The sequence below is a fragment of the Anabrus simplex genome, chromosome 6 (assembly GCF_040414725.1).
Source record: "Anabrus simplex isolate iqAnaSimp1 chromosome 6, ASM4041472v1, whole genome shotgun sequence".
NCBI lineage: Eukaryota > Metazoa > Arthropoda > Insecta > Orthoptera > Tettigoniidae > Anabrus > Anabrus simplex.
Window position 1 is genome coordinate 269,347,528 of NC_090270.1, and position 23,518 is coordinate 269,371,045.

The window sequence follows — 23,518 nt, forward strand, 5'->3', positions numbered from 1 at the left end:
TGTTGTATTAATCAGTGAGGAACACCAAAGGCAACAGGAACACCAAGCTAGAATTAAGAATGAAAATAAGGCATTTTACTTTATGAGCCCTATATTAGGCTCCAAGTTTTTAACAAGGAATGCAAAAGTGATTATCTACAATACAGTCATTCGACCAGTACTTCTATATGGTCCCGAGACTTGGAGTTTAACCAAGTAAGAGCAACCACAGTTGTAAGTCTTTGAGAATAAAGTTTATAGAAAAATATTTGGCCCATGGTTCGATCCTATCTCTCAAAGCTGGCAGAAAAGATCTAATTATGAGATTTACACCTTCTCTCAACAACACACTATAATGGGTGTGATAGAATCCAACAGACTGCGCTAGGCTGGGCATGTACTAAGGTTGCAGGATAAAAGAGCAGGAGTAGATCTGTACAAGGGATCTCTTAATTGGAAAAGACCTTCAGGAAGACTTCGAAGCACATGGAAGAAGGAGATTAACAATGTATGCTGGACCCTCCAAACTGATAACTAGGAAGAGCAGGCTCATGCCTTTGCTGGCAAGACCTAGAGTTTACAGTGCACTATGTCTTCTGGTATAGGCTAGAGCAATTTTGTTACTTTCATAAATCTGTCTCTGTCTTATCCTTGGCCTTGACAATATGAAAGTGACTGAGGTATGAGCGATGCTAGTAATGCCAATCCTTATGCAGCCAGTCCCTGCTATGAATGGTGTGAAAATGTTGCTCATAGGGTCGGTTGGCGTATGCATTTCAGTGGGTTTGGCAGACTGATATGTAATAGCAACTCTGGCTCGGTGAGGAAAGCAACGGGAAACTACCTCACTCCTCATTTCCCTAGTACGCCTCTTCAGTAATGCCTAGGCCATCTATGACAGCTGATGGCAGAGCTGTTGAGGATCCCACCAGCGGAATCGCTGACAGACTGAACATACATACAAGAGCAGGCTCAAGATCGAAAAGGATGGAAGAGGATTGAGAGACCTGCACGGGAACTTCACGTCCCTCAGAAACCTGTGGAGTGAGTGTCTCGTACACTGGAACCATACTCTAGTTGGGGTCTTACCAGAGACTTATATGCCCTCTCCTTTACATCCTTACTACAACCCTTAAACACCCTCAATAACTATGTGCAGAGATCTGTACCCTTTATTTACAATCCCATTTATGTGATTACCCCAATGAAGATCTTTCCTTATATTAACACCTAGGTAGTTACAGTGATCCCCATAAGGAACTTTCACCCCATCAATGCAGTAATAAAACTGAGAGAACTTTTCCTGTTTGTGAAACTCACAACCTGACTTAACCCCGTTTATCATCATACTATTGCCTACTGTCCATCTCACAACATTATCGAGGTCATCTTGCAGTTGCTCGCAATCTTGTAACTCTATACAGAATAACATCTGTAAAAAGCCTTGTCTCTGGTTCCACTACTGTACTCATATTTATATATTTATAAGAAAACAAAGGTCCAATAATACTACCGTGAGGAATATTCCCCTATTAATTACTACAGGATCAGATTAAGCCTTGCCTACTCTAATCCTCAGATCTATTTTCTAGAAATATAGCAACCCATTCATTCACTCTTTTGTCTAGTCCAATTGCACTCATTTTTTCCAGTAGTCTCCTATGATCCACCTATCAAATGCTTTAGATAGGTCTATTGTAATACAGTCCATTTGACCTCCTGAATCCAAGATATCTGCTATATCTTGCTGGAATCCTACAAGTTGAGCTTCAGTGGAATAACCTTTCCTAAAACTGAACTGCCTTCTATCGAACCAGTTATTAATTTTGCAAACATGTCTAATATAATAAGAAAGAATGCTTTCCCAAAGCTTACATACAATCCATGTCAAACTTACTGGCCTGTAATTTTCAGTTTTGTGTCTTTATGTCTATCACACTTTCATTTATACACAGGGGCTACTAAAGCAACTCTCCATTCATTTGGTATAGTAAATGCCGGCAACGCACTCTAGTTGCTACTAAGCACAAACCTATTGTGTACCTAACATAGTGATACTACGCGCAAGTAAAAGCGACCCATGGTGTTCCCCGCGTGGTGGTACTAATCACAAATAGTTTCATGGGTCTAATACAATCATCGCTTGGTCGTCCCTTTTAGTCGCCTCTTACGACAGGTAGGGGATACCGTGAGTGTATTCTTCGTCTGTGTCCCCCACCCACAGGGGGTTGTGTGTTTGGTCCGCATTTTATTTCCCCCCGGCAAGCCGGTTAGGACCCCCCTTATCCGCCACCTGAGACGCGCCACGTGGGAGTATCACCTCTTCCCCTCCTGTGCCAGCGTAATAGGTTCATGGTTACAACGTCGCACAAAGGTAGATCTTGAAGAGAAGGGAAGATATGTAGGCCAAGGAAACAAATAATAGTGTAAAGGAAGATTTTCAAGAGACGGGAGCGAAGAGACTTAGAAACAAGTCGCAGGACAATCGTCAATGAGACCAAGGCCACAGAGAGAATACAGCGCGAAGGAGAAAGCAGTAATATCTAACACGAATGGTTTTTTTTCTTCTGCCATTTGCTTTACATCGCACCGACACAGATATGTCTTATGGCAACGATGGGATAGAAAAGGCTTAGGAATGGGAAGGAAGCGGCTGTGGCCTTAATTAAGGTACAGCCCCTGCATTTGCCTGGTGTGAAAATGGGCAACCACGGAAAACCATCTTCAGGGCTGCCGACAGTGGGGCTTGAACCCACTATCTCCTGATTACTGGATACTGGCCGCACTTAAGCGACTGCAGCTATCGAGCTCGGTACACGAATGCTTAAGACCTTCGAAGCATTCACTAGCTATTTATAATTTAAGTAGAAAATCATCATCTTACATGTCACGAGATTGTCATTTCAACTGGATCATCAACCCCCATTCAAGAACAAGGAATATTGTATACAGCAGGTATAATCAGCACCTGAACATTACACTCATGGTGATCGTTTCTGTACATAGTATCAAATTAAAATGAGATTAAACACACCTTCACCAAATGAGCTTCCGCGCAATTTGGAAACAATCTCAACAACTGAATGATTACTTGCGAATGAACCAGAATATGCCTCCCCCCTGGATTATTATATAGGAGGTTGTATATCGCAGTGCCTCCGAAGATATAATTTGCACTCAATGCCACATGTTGGAAAATAATTTCACTTCACGGTTAGCCCGGTTCTTCATAGCAGCCAGTATCACTTTATGCTGCGAACTTATCAATGAGAAAGCGAGAAAAGAAAAATAACCAATGAAATAGGTAACTAATGTTAGAGAAAAAGTTTCCACGGAGTGAGTTCAGTTTCGACTGCTGTTCCAAACAAAGGTACTTGGTCTGCTGCATTTGCTTCCATTCAGTTGTTTCAATGTTCATCAGTTCTTGGTACTTGTTGCTGTTCTGTTTCAGCTTTTGAGTGTCAAATCTTAGTAATCTGTTGTTTGTGCGTTTTTTCTTGCTGCTGGGAATAAACTTTATCTTGATGATTGTTAAATAGTGATCTGTTTCTATGTTGGATCCTTCATTGTATATTATTGTAGAGCAAACTGCTGCAAACAGATGCTTCTTATTAACAAACACACTTCTAAATGTCTGTTATGTAATATGGTGGACTAATTTATTTCTAGGGCAATCATGGGGAGGAATTTCAGCGCAATCATTCAACCCTCTCTAGCAAGTGTTGAAAGACTTTGTCATTAAGGTACATACTTTCTCTTCATCATTATAACTTAAACAGTGACACAATAAAAAATATCTTGTTAATAAGGATTAATCCACAGTAAGCATTGTTGTCTGGTTATCATAGCACTCCAGAATACATGCACACAACATTCAGCCGTGCTGCCAGCATGTGATTGTGAAAGTACACAAAAGCAAATGAAGACAGAGGCATTTATTTTCCTTTAATATTTAATATTCAGGTTGTTTTTGTTTCAATTCAGTATGACTAGGCTCACTAGTGTGACCTATTGTTCATAAATTTTTACTCTGGAATCTCTCTATTCGTAATCTATATTCTAATTATGAATTCAATTGCCAGTAAAGTATTTCTTTACGATTATATTTGCCCACATTCTTTACTGGTAATGTAACCTTTCTATACCAGTATTGGATGTATTTTTGCTGTAGTAATAATAATAATGGTTTCCACAATTACAGTTATATATGGGTACAGACATTTCATAATACTGGTGTTCTATCCAAACCTAAATTATTCTGGTATTCGGTCTATGCCTTAAAATAATACACAAATTCTACAAACAAGAATCTCCGAAAAATCATCAACACTACAAAGTCATCTACTTGCCAGTAGCGGTTTGAAATTCATTGAACAACAAATAGCTTGGTTACCAGCACAGTAGTGCTGGAAGACCCTTAATTGACTTTTGCTTTTTTTAAATATATATATTTTTTATCAGATGACATCATTCTGAATAGAGTAATAAATAAGGTAGTGCATTGTGAGCCAATTGCTCCTCAAGATTGTTGTAAGATGGACAGAAGATAATGGTATGATGGAAAAAGGAATTTGAAGTCAGGCTGACTGTGTTGTTGGGAAGGAAGTACCTCAAGAGGATCAATGAAAGTCCTTAGCTGTTAATATGAGAAAAGCTCTTCATTGTGGTAATCATATTCACGAGGTTGTAAATAAAGGTTGCAGATGTTTATGAGGGTACTTAGGCAGTAGCAAGGATATGAAGGGGAAGGCATATAATAGACTGATAAGACCCCAATTAGATTATGGTTCCACTGTATGCGAACCTAACCAGGATTTCTTGATTTGAGAACTGGAAAAGATCCAAAAGAAGGCAGCGCGATTTATTGTGGAAGGCAATTTTCTCTAAAGTTAGCCTTCTCTGTCACAGGTAACAAAGCACAGGAACAAACGTTACAAAACTCCACTCCAGTGTTTACCCATGGATAACTATAGGCCTATGGAGTTACTCAACAGTTCGCAGATCTGTAAATGTCAAAGTATAACTTCCATTTACAACTACACTCAATATGGTTCATGGGGAAATTTCATAACACCTGTTACGATTCTATACAATTGACATGTAGTGTATATAACATGGGGTAACTTCTTTTCCTATTAGCATATTCATTTCAAATTTCCAATTACATTTTTCACACTAATTTGTACTGTCCAAGATAGGCTTACATACCAGTAGGTAAATAAGCTTGAATTGAGTTTTTAAAAGCAGGAAAAATTGGGGCAAGTATTAGTTTATAGGAATTGGAATAATTTACCAAGGGAGATGTTTGATAAATTTTGAACTACTTTGAAATAATTTAAGAAAAAGCTATGTAAACAATTGATAGGGAACCTGCTACCTGAGCAACTGCCCTAAATGCAGATCACTGGTGATTGATTGATTGATTGATTGATTGATTGATTGATTGATTGATTGATTGATTGATTGATTGATTGATTGATTGATTGATTGATTGATTGATTGATTGATTGATTGATTGATTGATTGATTGATTGATTGATTGATTTGCACCATTAATAGACAGTGGAATGCAAAGAAGGCGTGGGCCAAAGTTTGGAGCCCTGAACCAGTCAGACTATGATAAGAGTGGAGAGGGTTAGCGCGAATCAAGGCCATCTGCTATGCTAAACATTTATTAATGCAAGAAAACCCAAACATGAATAAGAATTGCTTAAACACACTCAGTTACAATGATTAGGGTGTGTGTGTCCCTTTCGAATACATAATCTTATGATGATTAACTTTTAATGTCCACCTATTCAATACAATAATAATGTTGTTTATAGATGTAATTACAACATTCTAATTATATTCAGTACTAGTTTCGACACATTTTTGTGTCATCCTCAGCTGTACAAAGAAATCGTAAAAACCCATGATAAATATTAAATTGTACGTGATATAAAAACCCTATGAAATCTACATTAAAGCAATGACACATAATAAAACCTTAAAGACTTGCAAGTCAAAAATATACTGAATGTTGAATGACAGTTCTCAAGTTGATTCATGTCCCTGTGGATATACAGTAGTAAGCTCAATAAATTTGGTGAACGATTTACAATGATAAAATAGCTTGTGTTTTAAAACATTTTACACCTTAATTCAACTACGGTTCATAAACTGCGGAGCCATCTTAAAGTAATCATGAACATAAACTGTTGAATAAAATTTGGGTATGGCGGAATTCTTCTATATCTAAGGCCTATGAGGTGGAAACATAAATAACTCCTTAAGACGTAAACAGGAACTATGTTTCTCAGTTCAAATGTGGAACCTGTGAAAAATAAAAAACACCAATAACAATTCGAAGCAGAAAGTTTTAAGACTCTACTCAATAATATAAGTCTATGCAAGACTTACACCATACGGCCGTAGACTGATCGTAATGTAAATAATGTGCAGTAAACAATGAACAGCTCGAGTCAAGTATGCATATATGGACGGGACAAGGGAAGGCAGAAGTAGGGCGTGTGGAGGAGATCTGGTGGGCGTGGACTACGAAACGAATATTGAGAAAACTTGTGCATAATACGTAAAATTAAACTCTTGTTTGGAATTTGAACATTTATGAGAAATGCTATAAGGAAATCAAAGAGAACTTTCGGTGTCTCAGATATATCATTTAGATTGAGATTTGAATTGAAATACTGGTCTAGATGGATATAACAGAGTTCAGTAGCATCCAGCAACGGTCCTTTACTTACAGTCTCTAGTATCTGAATGTCTTGCTCCTAGCTTGTGAAATTATGTTTTAATTTGTGGACATGTTGGCCTACCGCAGAGAATCTATTATATCTCACGGCATTAACATGTTCAGCATATCTTATCTTGAAGTTGCACCCAGTTTGCCTGAGATAGGCGCAGCCACAGTCATTGCACTGAAATCTGTATACTCCTGATCTGAGATGAGGATTGGATTTATTTATAGAGGTTGAATTATGTAACACCTCAGTACTCCTATTATCAGTACGAAAGGATTACTTTATTCTTATTCTTCTATACTAATATTATAAAGAGGAAAAATTTGTTTGTTTGTAACGAATAGGCTCAAAAACTACTGAACTGATTTTAAAAATGTCTTCACCTATAGAAAGATACATTGCCAGTGAGTAACATGGGCTGTATTTTATTTTCAAAACGATTCGATGTCGGGGGCACGGGGGGTGAAATATAAAAATAATAGGCTAATATAGGCAAAATATCGAATTTGTCGTGTAAGGACAAGACAAAGCTCAATGTAATCCTCTTGACGCAAAGAACAAAACTTGGTAAGCCCTATGGGCCCGAAAACCACGTTTTAAGGCCCTAAAACCAACCGTTATGGAGATATTGGCACCACACTACCTCTGCTCTAGGAATCGGATAAAGAAATGAACTGCTGTAACCATGGCAACATCAGCTCCAGGATTCTAGAGCAGTGAGATTATGTATGTACGTTTGGGTATAGCTCCCAACCAAAATTGGTACAAATAAGACTTAATATCTGAAAAAAATATACTGTTGTTTAAGGCACTCATAGGACTCCTTTGGGCGGGGATGGAAAGGGGGTGAAGTATGAGTATAAAAATTTTACTATATATAGAAAGGGAAGTGTGTGTGTACAAATGACACATCTCCTCCTAAACCACTGGAGCAATTTCAACCAAACTTGGTACACGTATTACTTACTATCGGGAGACGATCACTGTGGGGGGGGTAAGCCATCCCTAGCGCCCTTAAGGGAGGGGGTCAGGGGGGGTAGTTATAATAATAATCGAGAATAGTGTCGAATTCATAGTTTTCAGGGTCACTGAGTTGAAAAGTAATACTCTAGAATTTTTTAAAGTCCAAGTCCAGCCCCCTTTTAGGTGGTGAGCAAAGGAGGGGGGTGAGATATAGAAATAATTAAAAACAGTTTCGAATCCATAGATTTCAGGGTCTCTGAGATGAATACAATAAATCTCAGAAACATAACATGTTACAGACATGAAAATTGATATTTGGAATCCCCTTTAAAAATGAAAGAACAGAAATATTCGTTATCAGAAAATCCACTTAAAGGGGAGGGGGGGGTGAAAAGAAGTGAGGAAGGAGTTGAATTATTTATATGATGATACATATATCTAAAAAAAAATGATGTTATAGACTTTAAGATTGGAACTTGCAATTTACTTTAAAAATGAACACACTCTTTTTGGAAAATCCACTTAAGGGGGTGAAAAGAATAAGAAAAAAGCGGGTGAATTTTTAAAATGAATATTTTCTTCGTCTATCGCTTTACCCACATGTGTGGGTTTGCGTGTGCGAAGTGTGTTGCACATGTGGATTTGACCCTGTTTTACGGCTGGATGCCCTTCCTGACGGCAACCGTATGCGTAGAGATGTAATCTATACTTCTATACTAATATATAAAGAGGAAAAATTTGTATATTTGTTTGTAACGAATAGACTCAAAAACTACTGAACTGATTTTAAAAATTACTTCACCTATAGAAAACTACATTGCCAGTGAGTAACATGGGCTGAATTTTATTTTCAAAACAATTCGAGGGGGGTGGGGGGGCGAAGGGGGGTGGTGATATAAAAATATTAAAATAATAGGCTAATATAGGCGAAATCGAATTTGCCGTACAAGGATGAGACAAAGCTCATTTTAAGCCCCTTGACGCTAAGAACAAAACTTGGTAAACCCTTCGGGCCCGAAAACCATGTTTTAAGGCCCTAAAACCAAGCATAATGGAGATATTGGAACCACACTACCCCTGCTCTAGGAATCGGATAAAGAAACGAATGGCCGTAACCATGGCAGTGTCAGCTCCAGGATTCTACAGCAGCCTGATTATGCATGTACATTTGGGCATAGCTGCTGAACAAAATTGATACACATATGACTTAGTATCTGAAAAAAATAAACTGCTGTGTAAGACGCTCATAGCACTCCTTTGGGCGGGGATGGAAAGGGAGCGAAGTATAAAAATAATAGCCCCGGAGATCTCCATAATACAGCAACTAGCGGTTGCCGACGGGCCTCCATTTTTACATACTGGCTTAGGCTTCAGCATTTTGCGGAGTCTGTTACCTATAGTTTAAACTATTTTCTATCAAATCATGGAGTAGTAGGATCACTGATGTTATTAGTGCCGATATTTTTGTCCACTTTTACGATCATCGTAACCATGAAAACAACCTATATACTGTACACAATTGTCAACATTTATACTCAGATTCATTATATGATGTGCAACATGAGTGACAAGCCCAGAGAGTTACAATTCTTGATAATTATAGTCTTTTCTTTTATGCATCGCGTATTTCCTTGATCATTTGTAATTGTTACGAAATGTCGGATAAAACAAATACATTCAATAATATTTATATTTGTTGTACTATCTAGCGGAAGTATACTTACACTAAACCTGCAGCTTTGTGAAGGGAGCAGGTATATCTAGGTGGGATTGAAGGAAAAACATGGTAGCAAAAGATCTTAGAGCTCGACTCTAATTAGGAACTAATATTTAGAGGCCCCATGAAGAAAAGAAGAAGATACACTATAATTCCAAACATGACAAATAATTTCTACATACTTAATAAATACACCAATGATATAAATATCTAATGAAGTCAGTCACACCAATTGTATGAGTAACTAAAGCCAGTTTCTGATAACCCGTACGAAGAACGGGTGCTTCTGCTAGTATTAAATATATTAGTGGCTTTATAAATGATGTCATTAAATGTGAAAGTTGAATAAGAATTATGACTGGGTTTATCTCTGCTTAGCGTGGTTTGCAGACGATGTCTAATCTTACTGATTATACGTCTGATGAAAGATCCTTTATAGCCGTTAGCATAAGCTATAGGGTGTTCAACTCCTTGCTCAAGTCAGCTTTAGATATTGGGATCCTAAAAGCGCGATCTGCTAGACTAATGTCTGCTAGCTCTTTTTTGGGCTTGTGGGTGTACTGAATCCTGTCTTACGGTAACATTAGTCTGTGTGGGCTTTCTAAAAATGTTAAATGTAAAGCCTGAAGGTTGTCTATTAACAGATAAATCTAAAAAATTAATTGAGCCATTCTTTTCTGACTCCAAAGTGAACTTAACCCGTTAACGCCGTGCGTGTCCATATGATCACGACCTGCATTCTTTCATTTAGATTGCTCTCAGTGCTTTGTATAGCGCTGGAATTGATTGATGACTGTGTAGATCAATTCAAGAAGCATGTGGCAACTATGTGCGAGGATATTATTACGTGATACATATCGACTCATTGTTTCGGCGCACTTTCGTTTCGTGTCATTGTCACAGCAGCTGAATCATGATGGCGCGCTTCAAGTAAGATTGATACCGAGCTCGATAGCTGCAGTCGCTTAAGTGCGTCCAGTATCTAGTATTCGGGAGATAGTAGGTTCGAACCCCACTGTCGGCAGCCCTGAAAATGGTTTTCCGTGGTTTCCCATTTTCACACCGGGCAAATGCTGGGGCTGTACCTTAATTAAGGCCACGGCCGCTTCCTTCCCACTCCTAGCTCTTTCCTGTCCCATTGTCACCATAAGACCTATCTGTGTCGGTGCGGCGTGAAGCAAGTAGAAATTTTTTTTTTTTTTTTTTTGATATTTTACAAATATTTATGTTTAGATTACACAACTCATATACTTAACAAGTTTGGGAGTGATCTATGTTCACATTATGATGCAGTTAATTTACATTTAACAGTAAATATTACTCCCATAGGCACTTAAAACGTTGCGTGATCGTATGATCACGCTAGGCGCTTGTGTTAGCTAATCACCCTGTGCGTGTATTTGATGGTGGACGTTATGCTACCTGTTATGATTACTGTTATATATCAATTTTCATTGAACAACTTTATTCGATTTACGGTCATTTATTCTACATTTAAATAAGTTGCGACTTGTTATCATATATGCAGCTACAAAACCTTGTTTCCCTTTTACAGGGACATTACGCTCCAAGAAGTATTAGATATTCTTAAATCGGACGAACCAATTGGAGATGTTAACAGCATTTTTATTGAAGCTCCGGAAGCTAATATTCACTCCGACGAAGATTCAGGAGATGAAGTTGTTAGTGGTTTGGTTGATAACCTCACAGGTCGCCAGCTTTCAAGTAAGGCAGAAATTGTACTCACTGGCAACGATCATATAGGAGGCGCAGAGGATGATCCCGTTTCAGCAGGTATTTTAGATCAGTCATCTAGCAAGAAAACTAAACTTCAAAGAATAAATCCTGTGTGGAGTAAGGATGACAACCGAGAATCAGTTGGCATATTCCCGGAAGCCGATTTTTCCACCTTATCCGGCAAATCTCCTACAGAGTGCTTTGAAGTAATGTTTGACAACAAAGTGATGGAGTTCATGATTGAAGAATCAAGCAAGTTTGCCTTTTTTAAGAATTGTGACGACCCAAAAATATCTAAGGAGGAATTAAAAGAATTTCTTGCTGTGCTAATTCTTTCCGGTTACAACAATGTGCCTAGCAAACGATCGTATTGGGAAGCAGCGGATGATGTACGTAATACACATGTTGTAAATGCTATGAGAAGAGACCGCTTTCTGGAAATTTGTCGCTTCATTAATTGCGCGGATGATACTCAGCCTGATATGAATGATAAAATGTGGAAATTACGACCTCTTATAAACATACTGCGAATTTCCGGCCTGAAAAGGATTTATATTTTGACTAATGCATGGTGGAATATTATGGTAGGCACAGCTGCAAGCAATTCATCCACGGAAAGCCCATCCGCTTTGGTTATAAGTTCTGGTGTTTGAACACTCCCTCGGGCTATCTCATAAATTTTGACATATATCAAGGAAAGAATCCTCATGGTAAGACTGAATATGAGCAACGATTTGGTAAATGTGCTGCTCCAATGGTACTGATGCTGGAAGAACTACCTGATGATATGTCACACTTACCCCTTCAACTATATTTCGATAATCTTTTTACTGGAATGGCACTTTTGGCTCATCTAAAACATTGCGGATATGGCGCTACAGGAACCATTCAAGAGAATAGAATTCCCAAAGACTGCTCGATCACACCTTCAAATGAAATGAAGAGACAGGCTCGTGGGACATACGACATGGCAACAAACTCGGAGGGTATTATTGTTCAGTGGGTTGATAACTCCTTCGTTACCATAGCATCAACATGCCATGGTGTTGAACCAGTTTCTAAGGTAACACGTTACTTCCAGGCAGAGAAAAGGAAAGTGCGTATAAACCGGCCGGCTGTGTTTGGAGCTTACAACAGTGGAATGGGTGAAACAGATAGGATGGACCAGAGTACCATTTGACTATTTGACATGTGATTAAATCACAATAAAACGTCATTGTATTGAATAGGTGGACCTTGAAAGAATTTAATTTTGTTGGACCAGAGTGTGTCGTACTACAGGGTAGGCATACGTGGAAAGAAATGGTGGTGGTCGCTATTCACATGGCTCCTGGACGTATCCATTCACAATTCATGGTTACTGCTAAGCAGGTCTGGATGTGATTTGTCACATCTAGAATTTCGTCACCACATTGTGCAAACATATATACATAAGTTCAAAATAATGCCAGTAGGAAGAGGCCGCCCCATCACCTCAAGACACAGTATCCAGCAGAGCAGTGTCACTGACGATGTACGACTTGACGGGATTGGGCACCTCGTAGCGCCCTGCAATCGTCGACACTGTGCTGGAAAGGAATCCTCCAGTACTGTTCGCACCGAGTGCATAAAATGTAATGTTGGACTCTGTGTTCCATGCTTTGTCCTATTTCATATTGTGTGAAGCATACAGTTCTTATACTTGTTCCTATTCGGTCATTTCTGTGAATTAGATAACTTGAATGTAATATATTGCGAATATCTTGAGACTTTCATTGCTTTATTTATGTATGTACATATTGTAATTAATGTATATTCTTCATAAATTATCATCTTTAGTTAATTTTAGTGTATTTTGTTCATAATTTATCAATATCAATACATAAAATCTGTAAATACCAAAGAAATGCTATACCGACTGAAATGCTAACAAATCCGACTAGCGTGATCATATGAACACGCCACCTAACGATGAAACCGTGAAAAGTATGAGCTTAATATTTTGTAGTTATGTTATACTATGGACCTGAAGTGATTTAGATGAATATCAAAGAAAACATACGAAAAAAATAATTTCGGTGTTAAGGGGTTAATATATGGGTCTATACTATTGAGTTTTTCTAAGGTAGCAGTCGCGTCTGTTATCTGCTCATCCAGATTTGGATTTTTTGGAGGATTCTGTAATAGATAACGGAAACAAGTTTAGTAACATACATTACTGGTCTAGATACGTAGACGATACGTTCGTAGTTCGACTCGCAGTAGTACACAGCAAGCTTCCAAACACAACGCTACATGACCTCCACAACAACAACAACAACAACAACAACAATAACAGCAATATCTACAACACGAATACAGGCGAGAGAGGTGTCGCTACCAACAGCTCCTTTAATACAAATTTTAAAACTCAAAACTTTGCAGTCTGTCACAAGACTTACTGAAGTATATCAACGGTTGAATCACAGCAGTACTTGAAAAATTTTTACGACAAGGGTTTTCACTGAAGTCAAATAAATATTAAAGTTTATTTAATCCACCTGTTCAGTACATAAAAAAGATAATGAATTAAGTAAAATTATAGGGACATGTTTTGCCCTTTAATTATGGGCATCTTCAGCCTTAATCTCAAACTGAAAGTTGATTAATCAGGTACCTGATTGTAATTAACTTACATATGAATGTGAAGGAAAAGTTGGAAAAGTGCAAAATGGTTGACAGTAGTTATGAAATTCTTAATATTAGGCCTTAATAAAGTCTAAAATACAAATATTCGTAAAATAATACACTTTCTTGAATGTAGTTAAGAAATTCTTGAAATGAGGCCTTAATGAAGTTTAAAATACAAGTAGTCGTGAGTTAATTATTCTAGTGACATTCAATCTGTTTAAGATCCAAAAGTTTCCTCTAGTTTATAAATTCTCGACTACTTGTATTTTAAACTTCATTAAGGCCTCATTTCAAGAATTTCTTAACTACATTCAAGAAAGTGTATTATTTTACGAATATTTGTATTTTAGACTTTATTAAGGCCTGATATTAGGAATTTCATAACTACTGTCAACCATTTCGCACTTTTCCAACTTTTCCTTCACATTCATATGTAAGTTAATTACAATCAGGTACCTGATTAATCAACTTTCAGTTTGAGATTAAGGCTGAAGATGCCCATAATTAAAGGGTGAAACATGTCCCTGTAATTTTATTTAATTCGTTATCTTTTTTATGTATTGAAAGGTGGATTAAATAAACTTTAATATTTATTTGACTTCATTGTACATTTCAATACGGACCTAAATATGAGAATTATAACTTGTAAGGTTTTTCACCTCGAATTAACATGACATATATCAGCCAAATAGAATATTCTCTACCGAGCTCGATAGCTGCAGTCGCTTAAATGCGGCCAGTATCCAGTATTCGGGAGATAGTAGGTTCGAATCCCACTGTCGGCAGCCCTGAAAATGGTTTTCCGTGGTTTCCCATTTTCACACCAGGCAAATGCTGGGGCTGTACCTTAATTAAGGCCACGGCCGCTTCCTTCCCACTTCCAGCCCTTCCCTGTCCCATCGTCGCCATAAGACCTATCTGTGTCGGCGCGACGTAAAGCAGCTAGCAAAAAAAAAAAAAAAAAAAAAAAAAAAGAATATTCTCGAAGATCACTTTATGCAACTAAATTAACATAGACATAGAAGTGCAAAAACTATAAGGAAGCTTGAAGAAGGAACTCCACACAACACAAACTCTCAAATTTTAACAAGTGTTTTAACATACATGTACCTTATATTTTAGTGTGTTTAAACTTATCAAGTGCTTTATACTGTGCTTTATGTATTTTAATATGTTTAATGTGCTCAATATGTCTAATGTACAGTACACTCAATAAGTTTTAGTTTACTGTAGTCTTCGCTGCCACATTGTCATAGATACTATTTTAACCCCACATAGGCAAAACATTACTACAATATATTTTATTTTTAACCCCATTAGACATCCGGATGATCTAATCATAATAACATCTTTGTGACATGTCTAATGGCTACAATATTGTAATATACCAGCTGATGATGGCCGTGGAAGGCCGAAATGGTACTGATGTAAATCCATTTATAATAAATAAAGTATTGATAGGTGGAGCACATTTCTTGTCTATATAATGTCGTTCTAATTTCACCTGATATGCTGCGGGCAACTGTCGACCATGCTATGTTACAGATGCAGCCTGTTGCTGAGTTGGGAAGCCATATTGAACAAGTGTTTAGAACCATAAATCCTAATAAACCTGCCAGAACCACCGTTATCATTTGTTTGATCGTGCCTTTATCATGTGACTTTACCACTGCTTACAGCTCCATATTTTCACCTAGTGGCAAGACTTGGAACTAATAACTTTCTGGCATAATTGGCGAGAGTGCATTGATTAGTTCGCGTATCTACAAAATTTCAGACTCCTATGGTCATTATAACCTGTGCTGTGCCCTGCTGAACACCGTCAGTTTAATTGTGGATACCCAGTATATTTGTTGTTTCTCTTTTCCAGCTCCAAGATTTTAGATTGCAGGCTTTTAGCACAATCTGCCATCAGGACCAAGTCATAAGCATATGCCAAATTACTTATTACATTTCTACCAAATGAATCAACACTACCATTTTATACATTTTGATATATGATCCTTGTATGCTATGAAATAATACTCCTCTTCCCATGATCCCTCAATACACCTAACATCTTTTTTCTATGAAATAATATAATATAAATTATATATATATAATATAATTGTACAAGCATAATTTACTTTTTCTTCTTATAGTTTATGTTCGCATTCTTGTTCTAGCCTATAATACCAATATTCACCCAGAACTTGAGGGAGGCCTTTCGTAGTGTTAGCCTAGGCCACCGGTTGTGGCTCAGGTTATATAGTATTACAAGGCTCCCCATCGTTCCCATATATGGAGGCTTTCCGGTAAAACTTCGAACACATATTGGGAAACCCATTCCTTATAATGCAGATCTCACTCCAGAGCAGCTGCAGCGAAAGGTAAGATATTGCAAATTGTTTCCTGCAGTTTTTACAAATGCAATCCTTTGTAGGATCATATCCTACTCATATCATATCATACTCAAGGACACCTGAAAGGAGATATGCATATGTGACTGCTTTTATAAGATTCCTTCCGGTAACAATCTCAAATGTATTAAAGAATATAAAAATATCTGAGTGTTTAGAATGTCACTGTCCACTATAACAAGTATTGGAAATGTCTACAAGCAACTATGTAAGCCTGAACCCATCTAATTTTTATAGAAAACACTTCTGGAGATCTGCTTGTGGTAGCTTTTTATGTATCTCAATATTGCGGTTTTATAAGTCACTAAACGTATGTGGGCAGTAAAGATACACTGCAGATTTTCTGCTCCTTACAGATAAAAGTTGGTCACAGTAAGGTCTAATAAATAATCACCATCAGTATGGGCTTTTAAGCATGAAATTTATTTCATGCTATGAGTAAGGTCTTGTGGGGTATCTCAGGTTAGCTCAGCTAATGGATTGTAACGTAATATAAGATTCAAAGAGGTGGAAGTCATATATATTATAACTTGGTACCATATTTTAGAGTGTGTCTGGCCAGTTAATCTGTTATGATAATGGAGTAAACCATACAGCCAGTGTCTCCACGCTGAGTGTTGGGCGGCAGTAAATAGCCTGACCCACTATAAGGAACAATGGCTAAGGGCGGAGGAGTCCTTATAGAAGGAAAATGGGACCTCAGTGGAGGAAATGCCACTGAAACCCCATATCAGCTGTACCGTCCGTACTCCAAAAGGTGTCTGTTCTCCATGTTAGGAGCGGCCTACAAGTTTTGGCTAGCAGTAGCTCTAAAATGCCTTTGGGAGTGGCGAACCCATCGTAATAAAAGCCTATATGATTACAAGTGTACTGAAGCCTCGGAAAATGCCAGGGCGTTTCCCACAAGCGACGTGCAATTCTTGTGATGCTGGGAGAAATGTGAGAAATGGGCGACCAGCAACCAAATACATCAAGATAGCGACCATCAATGTAGTGACACTAACAGGGAAAGTGGAAGAAATTGTAGATTTTATTGTTGACAAAGATATAGCATTGCTGGTAATCAGTGAGATCGAATGGAAAGGAAAAGGTGAGAGGAAACTAAAGAAAGGATACACCTTATACTATAGTGGAGGAAGAGAAGCCAAAAATGGTGTAGGTCTCATAATTAGAAAAGACCTAAAGGAATACGTAGAATTGGTGGAAAACTTAAATGACAGGTTGATTAAGGCCAGACTGAGACTTCAAACTGGTGTTACAGATATAATTCAAGGGTATGCTCCACAAACAGGAAATACAGATATGGATATAGAGGAATACCTTGAATATCTGGAAGGCCATATACAGGACAAACAAGCTGTGATCATAGGAGACATGAATGCCCAAGTAGGTCAGGAAAGAAAAGGAGATGAAGAGATTATATGTCCATTTGGATATGAGAAGCGAAACAAGGCTGGAGATATTTTGGTAGACCTTTGTAGAAGAAATGAGCTGATCATTAGTAACACATGGTTTTGAAAGAAAAACAGTCAAAAGATACCAAGATATAGTTGGGATAACAAAATCAAAACTTCGATAGATTACATTTTGACAACACAAAGATAATTGATAAGTCTCCACCTTATCAATACATTAATTTATTTACTTTAAAGTAGTAAATTCAGTCAGTACCGGTTTCGATCCTTATGGGATCATCCTCAGCTGACACACAGAGAAATAGTTACAAAAACATCACATATGAAAGATTACACCTTGTAAAACTAGTCCAATTAAATCAGACATTAAAAGTTGTTTGTTAAAATATTAGTGAGTATATCTTTGGTTAAAAGCACCTGCTGTGTGAGGCATATGACCCCACTATGTCTAGACTATTATACATTAAATGGATTTTACATTTGTTTACATTAGTGTTTAAGATATTACACTTAATATAATTGATCCATTTGATTCAAACATTCAGAATTGCTTATTAAAATGATAAATATGTCTTATCTTTGGCTTAAAAAGTACATTGTTGTTAAGGCATATCGTCACACTGTGCCTATATTATTGAACATGGAATGAAGTTTGCACTTATACACACTAGTAATTGTAAATTTGTTGTAATGTCTTGAAAATATTTGTTATTTGAGGCTTATCACTTCATTGTATCTGATCTATGAAATGTTAATAGGATTATTTACACTTTTTGCATTGATATTTAGGATATTTTACTTTTGTATAACTAGTCCAATTGGAACAAACATGAAATGCTTATTGAAATGGAACTTTCTTGGCTAAAAAATGCTTGTTATATGATATGTGTTACCTTATGCACCTATTTTATTGTGCATAAAATGAGGTTTACACTTGTTAACATTAGTACTATGAGATTGTTATCGTCTATAGTATATACATGAAAATTTTTTGATCTGACATGGCAAGCCGGTTAAAAGTAAATAAAATAGTAATAGGTCCAGTTTCTTATTCATTCTGTTTGTTTTTACCACTTTGCACTAGTAAATTGGTAAGTGTATGGCATATGTATGCTAAATTAAAGTTTATATTGTTTTTCCATTTATTACAATTTTCATAAATTGCTGCTAGTGATAAAGTTATCTTGGTCTATAGATATCGTTGAGAAAAGTTGCGTGTGTCGTTGCTGAGTTAGATGGTGACTATTACAAGTTGAATTTCGTTAGAAGTGCCGTGCATCTTGATGAAATTTAAATTATGTAGTTGTTAGCCAATACACATTTGTTGTGATGATAGCGTGGAAGCTTCTTGTATGTTGTAGGGTATATGTATGTTGAGTGTTGACGCTGTATGCTCTGCGTTGCTGCCTGTCGAGAATTTTGCAACAGTACCAAAAACATAAAAATAGAACAACACCATAAATTAGCATCATATGACACAACAAATATGTATCCCAACATACCTACACAAAAAACCATAACAATCATTGAATCCAATCTCAAAAACCATAGTAAGCTAAGCAAGTTAGATGAATTCATGAAATTATTACATTTTGCTATTAACAATAATTACTTTAAATTCCATGATACTATGTTCCACCAAAAAGGATTACCTATGGGATCACCAACATCAGGTATACTGGCTGAAATATACGTAGACTACCTAGAACATCAAGAAATCCAAAAACTAGACAACATTCCCTTTTGGTGTAGATTTGTTGACGACGTATTTGTTATAATAGATAATAGGCATACCAATGAAAGTAAAATCCTAGAACAACTAAATAAAATAGACCCTCACATAAAATTCACTATGAAAACAGAAAATAACAACACAATAAACTACAGTACCTAGATATATCCATAACTAGACACAACAACCATTTAACATACAACATATACAGGAAACCTACCCACACATCTAACACAATAAAAATAGATTCCACCCATCCACACACCCACAAGAAAGCTGCATACTATAGCATGATATACAGAGCATACAACATTCCACTCACGATAAAAGACTTAAACAAAGAATTGAACCTAATTCATGAAATAGCCAAACAGAACGGATACAAAAAGGAAATGATAAACCAAATTATCAACAAAATAAAAAACCAATCAAAAACCAAGTTAACCTGAACCGTAAAAGATAAAAAAAAATATGCACTATTTACCTATAATAATAACCACATACACTCCATAACTAACATTTAAAAAAAACAAGGCTTGAAAATAGCCTACAAAACCACACGTAGCAATACTAACATACTATACAATTCCAAATCAGTCAATAATATCAATAAATACAACCACTCGGGTGTCTACCGCCTAAAATGCAATGACTGCAGAGCCAGCTATATAGGGCATACCAGAAGAAACTTTCAAATACGATACAACGAACATATAAATGCAATCAAGCATAGACACTTTTCAGCCATGGGACAACATATTGTGCCATTTCACAATTCTATATATGCACTAGTCGGAACAAAAATGGAGTTCAAGTTACTAAAGTGTCAATGTGAAAACAGCTAACGTCAATACGAACTAAAATGATGATCTTTTCATCAGGTAGTTACCAAAAGAACCGTACATAGAAGGCGGTGAAAAACGGAATGACAAATGGAGATTATTTAAACCAATTATTAGAAAGAAGATTTTTTCGCGGCAACACGCACGACATCAGCTGCAGAAATTAAATTGCTGCGCGAAATTAAACGACCAGCGAAAAGAATTATCAAGATTGATACAACGATACGTCACGATTTGACTTCGAAGACCTATATTTGTCCGATACTGCTTATTACAGCCAGCAGAGACTGACCAGCTGTCAAGTGCATTTATAATAAAGAGAACATAGAGAAATCACATTCGCTTTCCAAGCAAGATAGATAGTTATTACCTATCTCACCTTATTTGAAACACTATATTGTGATTAATCGTCCCAAAGCAGAACTTACATATCATAAGCATTCCAAAACAGATATTACCGGGCGAGTTGGCCGTGCGCGTAGAGGCGCGCGGCTGTGAGCTTGCATCCAGGAGATAGTAGGTACGAATCCCACTATCGGCAGCCCTGAAGATGGTTTTCCGTGGTTTCCCATTTTCACACCAGGCAAATGCTGGGGCTGTACCTTAATTAAGGCCACGGCCACTTCCTTCCAACTCCTAGGCCTTTGCCATCCCATCGTCGCCATAAGACCTATCTGTGTCGGTGCAACGTAAAGCCCCTAGAAAAAAAAAACAAAAAAAAAAGATATTAATTGTAAGATGACGACACTAAGTAACATATTTTTTTATTCTGTTCCTAACGCACGAGATCCTACTATGATGCTGTAAAAGGATGAAGGCGATACTACTCGGACTATGGCAGCGCGATCCAATTTTGATACTCCAGGATGATTAGAGATCAGCTGGGAAGAACTGAGATGTACCCATACAGCTAAGAGAGAACCATGGAGCGAGGTCTACTTTTCCGATGACCAGATGCGAGATGGCAACAGGATTCAATAAGTAAAGTTAAGTCCTCTATGAGTCGTTTTCGTAAGTAAAGGTCTTTCTTTATTTGGCTATGTGATAATATGTTTTGTGACAGTGTGAGTGTGTGCGTACATATACATCAATGAGGTTATAGGATGTAGGTATTCATCTGCTATTAATGTCAAATCCACATGTAGGCATAGTCAACCAGTGATAACCGTTCGTAATATTATCAATGTGGTGTGAGAGAAGGTAACTCGTATTTTTATCATTATCAGTGAAGTGTATAAAGTGCGAGATAGATGTTAATACACATGTGCGATGATTTCATCAGGCTAGTGAGTTAAGAGATCGTATTTAGGAAATGTCTACGGTGAAATATGAAGTAGTACAGCTTAGAGTTATGATACATTTTTCTTTGACACTATGACGGTAGGAATAATGTTATAATATGAGAAGATTGTGGCACATATGCATCGTGTTTAATGAAATGATGTGCTTATAATGTATTGAGATGTTTATTACGTGAAGTATGGAATGATAATTGATGAATAAGAATGATGATATAGGCTGATGGTGATTAGTGATAGTAATATTTGTTTTTCTTCGAGAGATTGGTCATAGTAGTCTTATGTGAGATGATGTTATTTCCAAGTTATGCATTCTGAGATATATATTGAAAACATACTACTTTCAATTGCTAATTCTAATCCTAGGTACACTCAAGGTAGCTTAGGATACGATCTCAATACCATCAGTGCAATGTTATTTTGAGTATTAAGGGTCATCAAACGAGCCATGAGGCTAACGATGATAATAATTTCTCCTTCACTGAATTATTTATGACAATTTTAGAGAACTCTCACACATGATAACCTAATTTCTGATTTTGTTTAAGCAAGTTGACATATCACTGGAGATCTAGTTACTCATATAAGGATTTTTTTGTTGAAGATAGAGTCTTCTAACATGCCAGATTTTCTACCTGTGGTATGATTTGTTAGAAAATTAGCAAAATACACTTGATAATGCTACCTTTAGGCAAATACGCACTTAAATTCATTCTTAACCTTGGATTAAGGTAATAATTTTTAGGATTTACCACATAAGCCATATGACTATATTATTTTAAGATCAATTACGACTTAGAGCGGACATGACTTTGCTTATGCTGAGGTCAAATACTAAGAAAAAGGATGATGCAAATACCACGTAAGCATATATTAATGAACTGAAGTTATTAGAAGATTGCAAATGATTTTCCATGTGATTTTCAGTTGTGTATGGACACAAAATATTAAGTACAGCACAGAATGACATTCATTTTGCTAGTCATGTATGAGTTAAATATTAATTGACAGAATTTTTAAATTATTTTGAGGAGCAATTCGGCTCAAGAAGAAGAGATTCCAACTCTTAATGAAATATTTATTAGACATTTCAAACTGCGTTCTACATTCTTTTGAACAACTGTAATCTGGAATAATGTACATATTAATTAATGTAGCTAGATGCATCTAATATTTTCAATGTTATTTAGTATATTTTGCTTAACCAATACTTTTAATTTTTCAACTGATTTTCTTGACATTATCTTATATTTTACTTAAATATTTTCAAGAGGCCAAAGTGTTAATAGATTGATAATTATGGCCTAGGTTTTAGTTACCTGCTACTTGCTTTCCAAACTTAATTTTTCTTTTACTTCAATTTAGCAATGACAGACCACTGCATACTGAATTAATGGATCAACGAAGATCGAATAACTATAATTCCAAGCATCTAGTTTGACAAACAAGATTTCTTAGAGTACTACGAGATTATTTACTCAATATGAGATATTTCAATGAGGTTGAAGGTGAACCTTTTTCCCAATATTTGAATTGAGCAATCAATAAATGATGAATGGTGAAACTTCACAATTCTTTTAATGTCTACTTAGGATAAGAATTAGTTGTAAGACTATAATAACTTATTCTACCTGCGATTTCTTTGGCGACATATATGGATTAGTTGTAAGACCGTATTAACTTATTTTATCTGCAATTAATTTGGCGACATGTGTATATGGTATCCGACTGATAGCGTGTAGGAGACGTCCTTCGACGTAGGTTGAGATTTACCATAAGTTCACCGGTATACTTTTTCAAGCGGAACTCATAGCCCATAAACGTTAATCAGCAAGAATTACTTATAGTAAGAGCTAGTCTGGATCTCATGCGTCCTCACGTGGACGCAGGAACGGTGCAATATCAATGACCAAAAACACAGATTCACAAATATCAATAATGACATGCAAATCCTCAATACCAATCCGAAGAGCCCCTTGCTCAGTATACTAGAAGAATTCTACATAAGCCTAGACCAATACATCAACCCAAATTTCAACTTAAA

At 36.8% G+C, this 23,518-nt stretch overlaps 1 protein-coding gene across 2 annotated transcripts in view; it reads left to right on the forward strand.

Moving 5' to 3' along the window:
* LOC136875728 (DGAT1/2-independent enzyme synthesizing storage lipids) overlaps nucleotides 1–23,518 on the forward strand; it is a 145,111-nt gene that overhangs the window by 81,555 nt on the left and 40,038 nt on the right. For both annotated transcript variants that reach the window (XM_067149299.2, XM_067149298.2), the window contains exon 6: nucleotides 15,954–16,157. In XM_067149299.2, coding sequence (XP_067005400.1) covers nucleotides 15,954–16,157 — 204 coding nt within the window. The remainder of the gene's footprint in view (nucleotides 1–15,953; nucleotides 16,158–23,518) is intronic.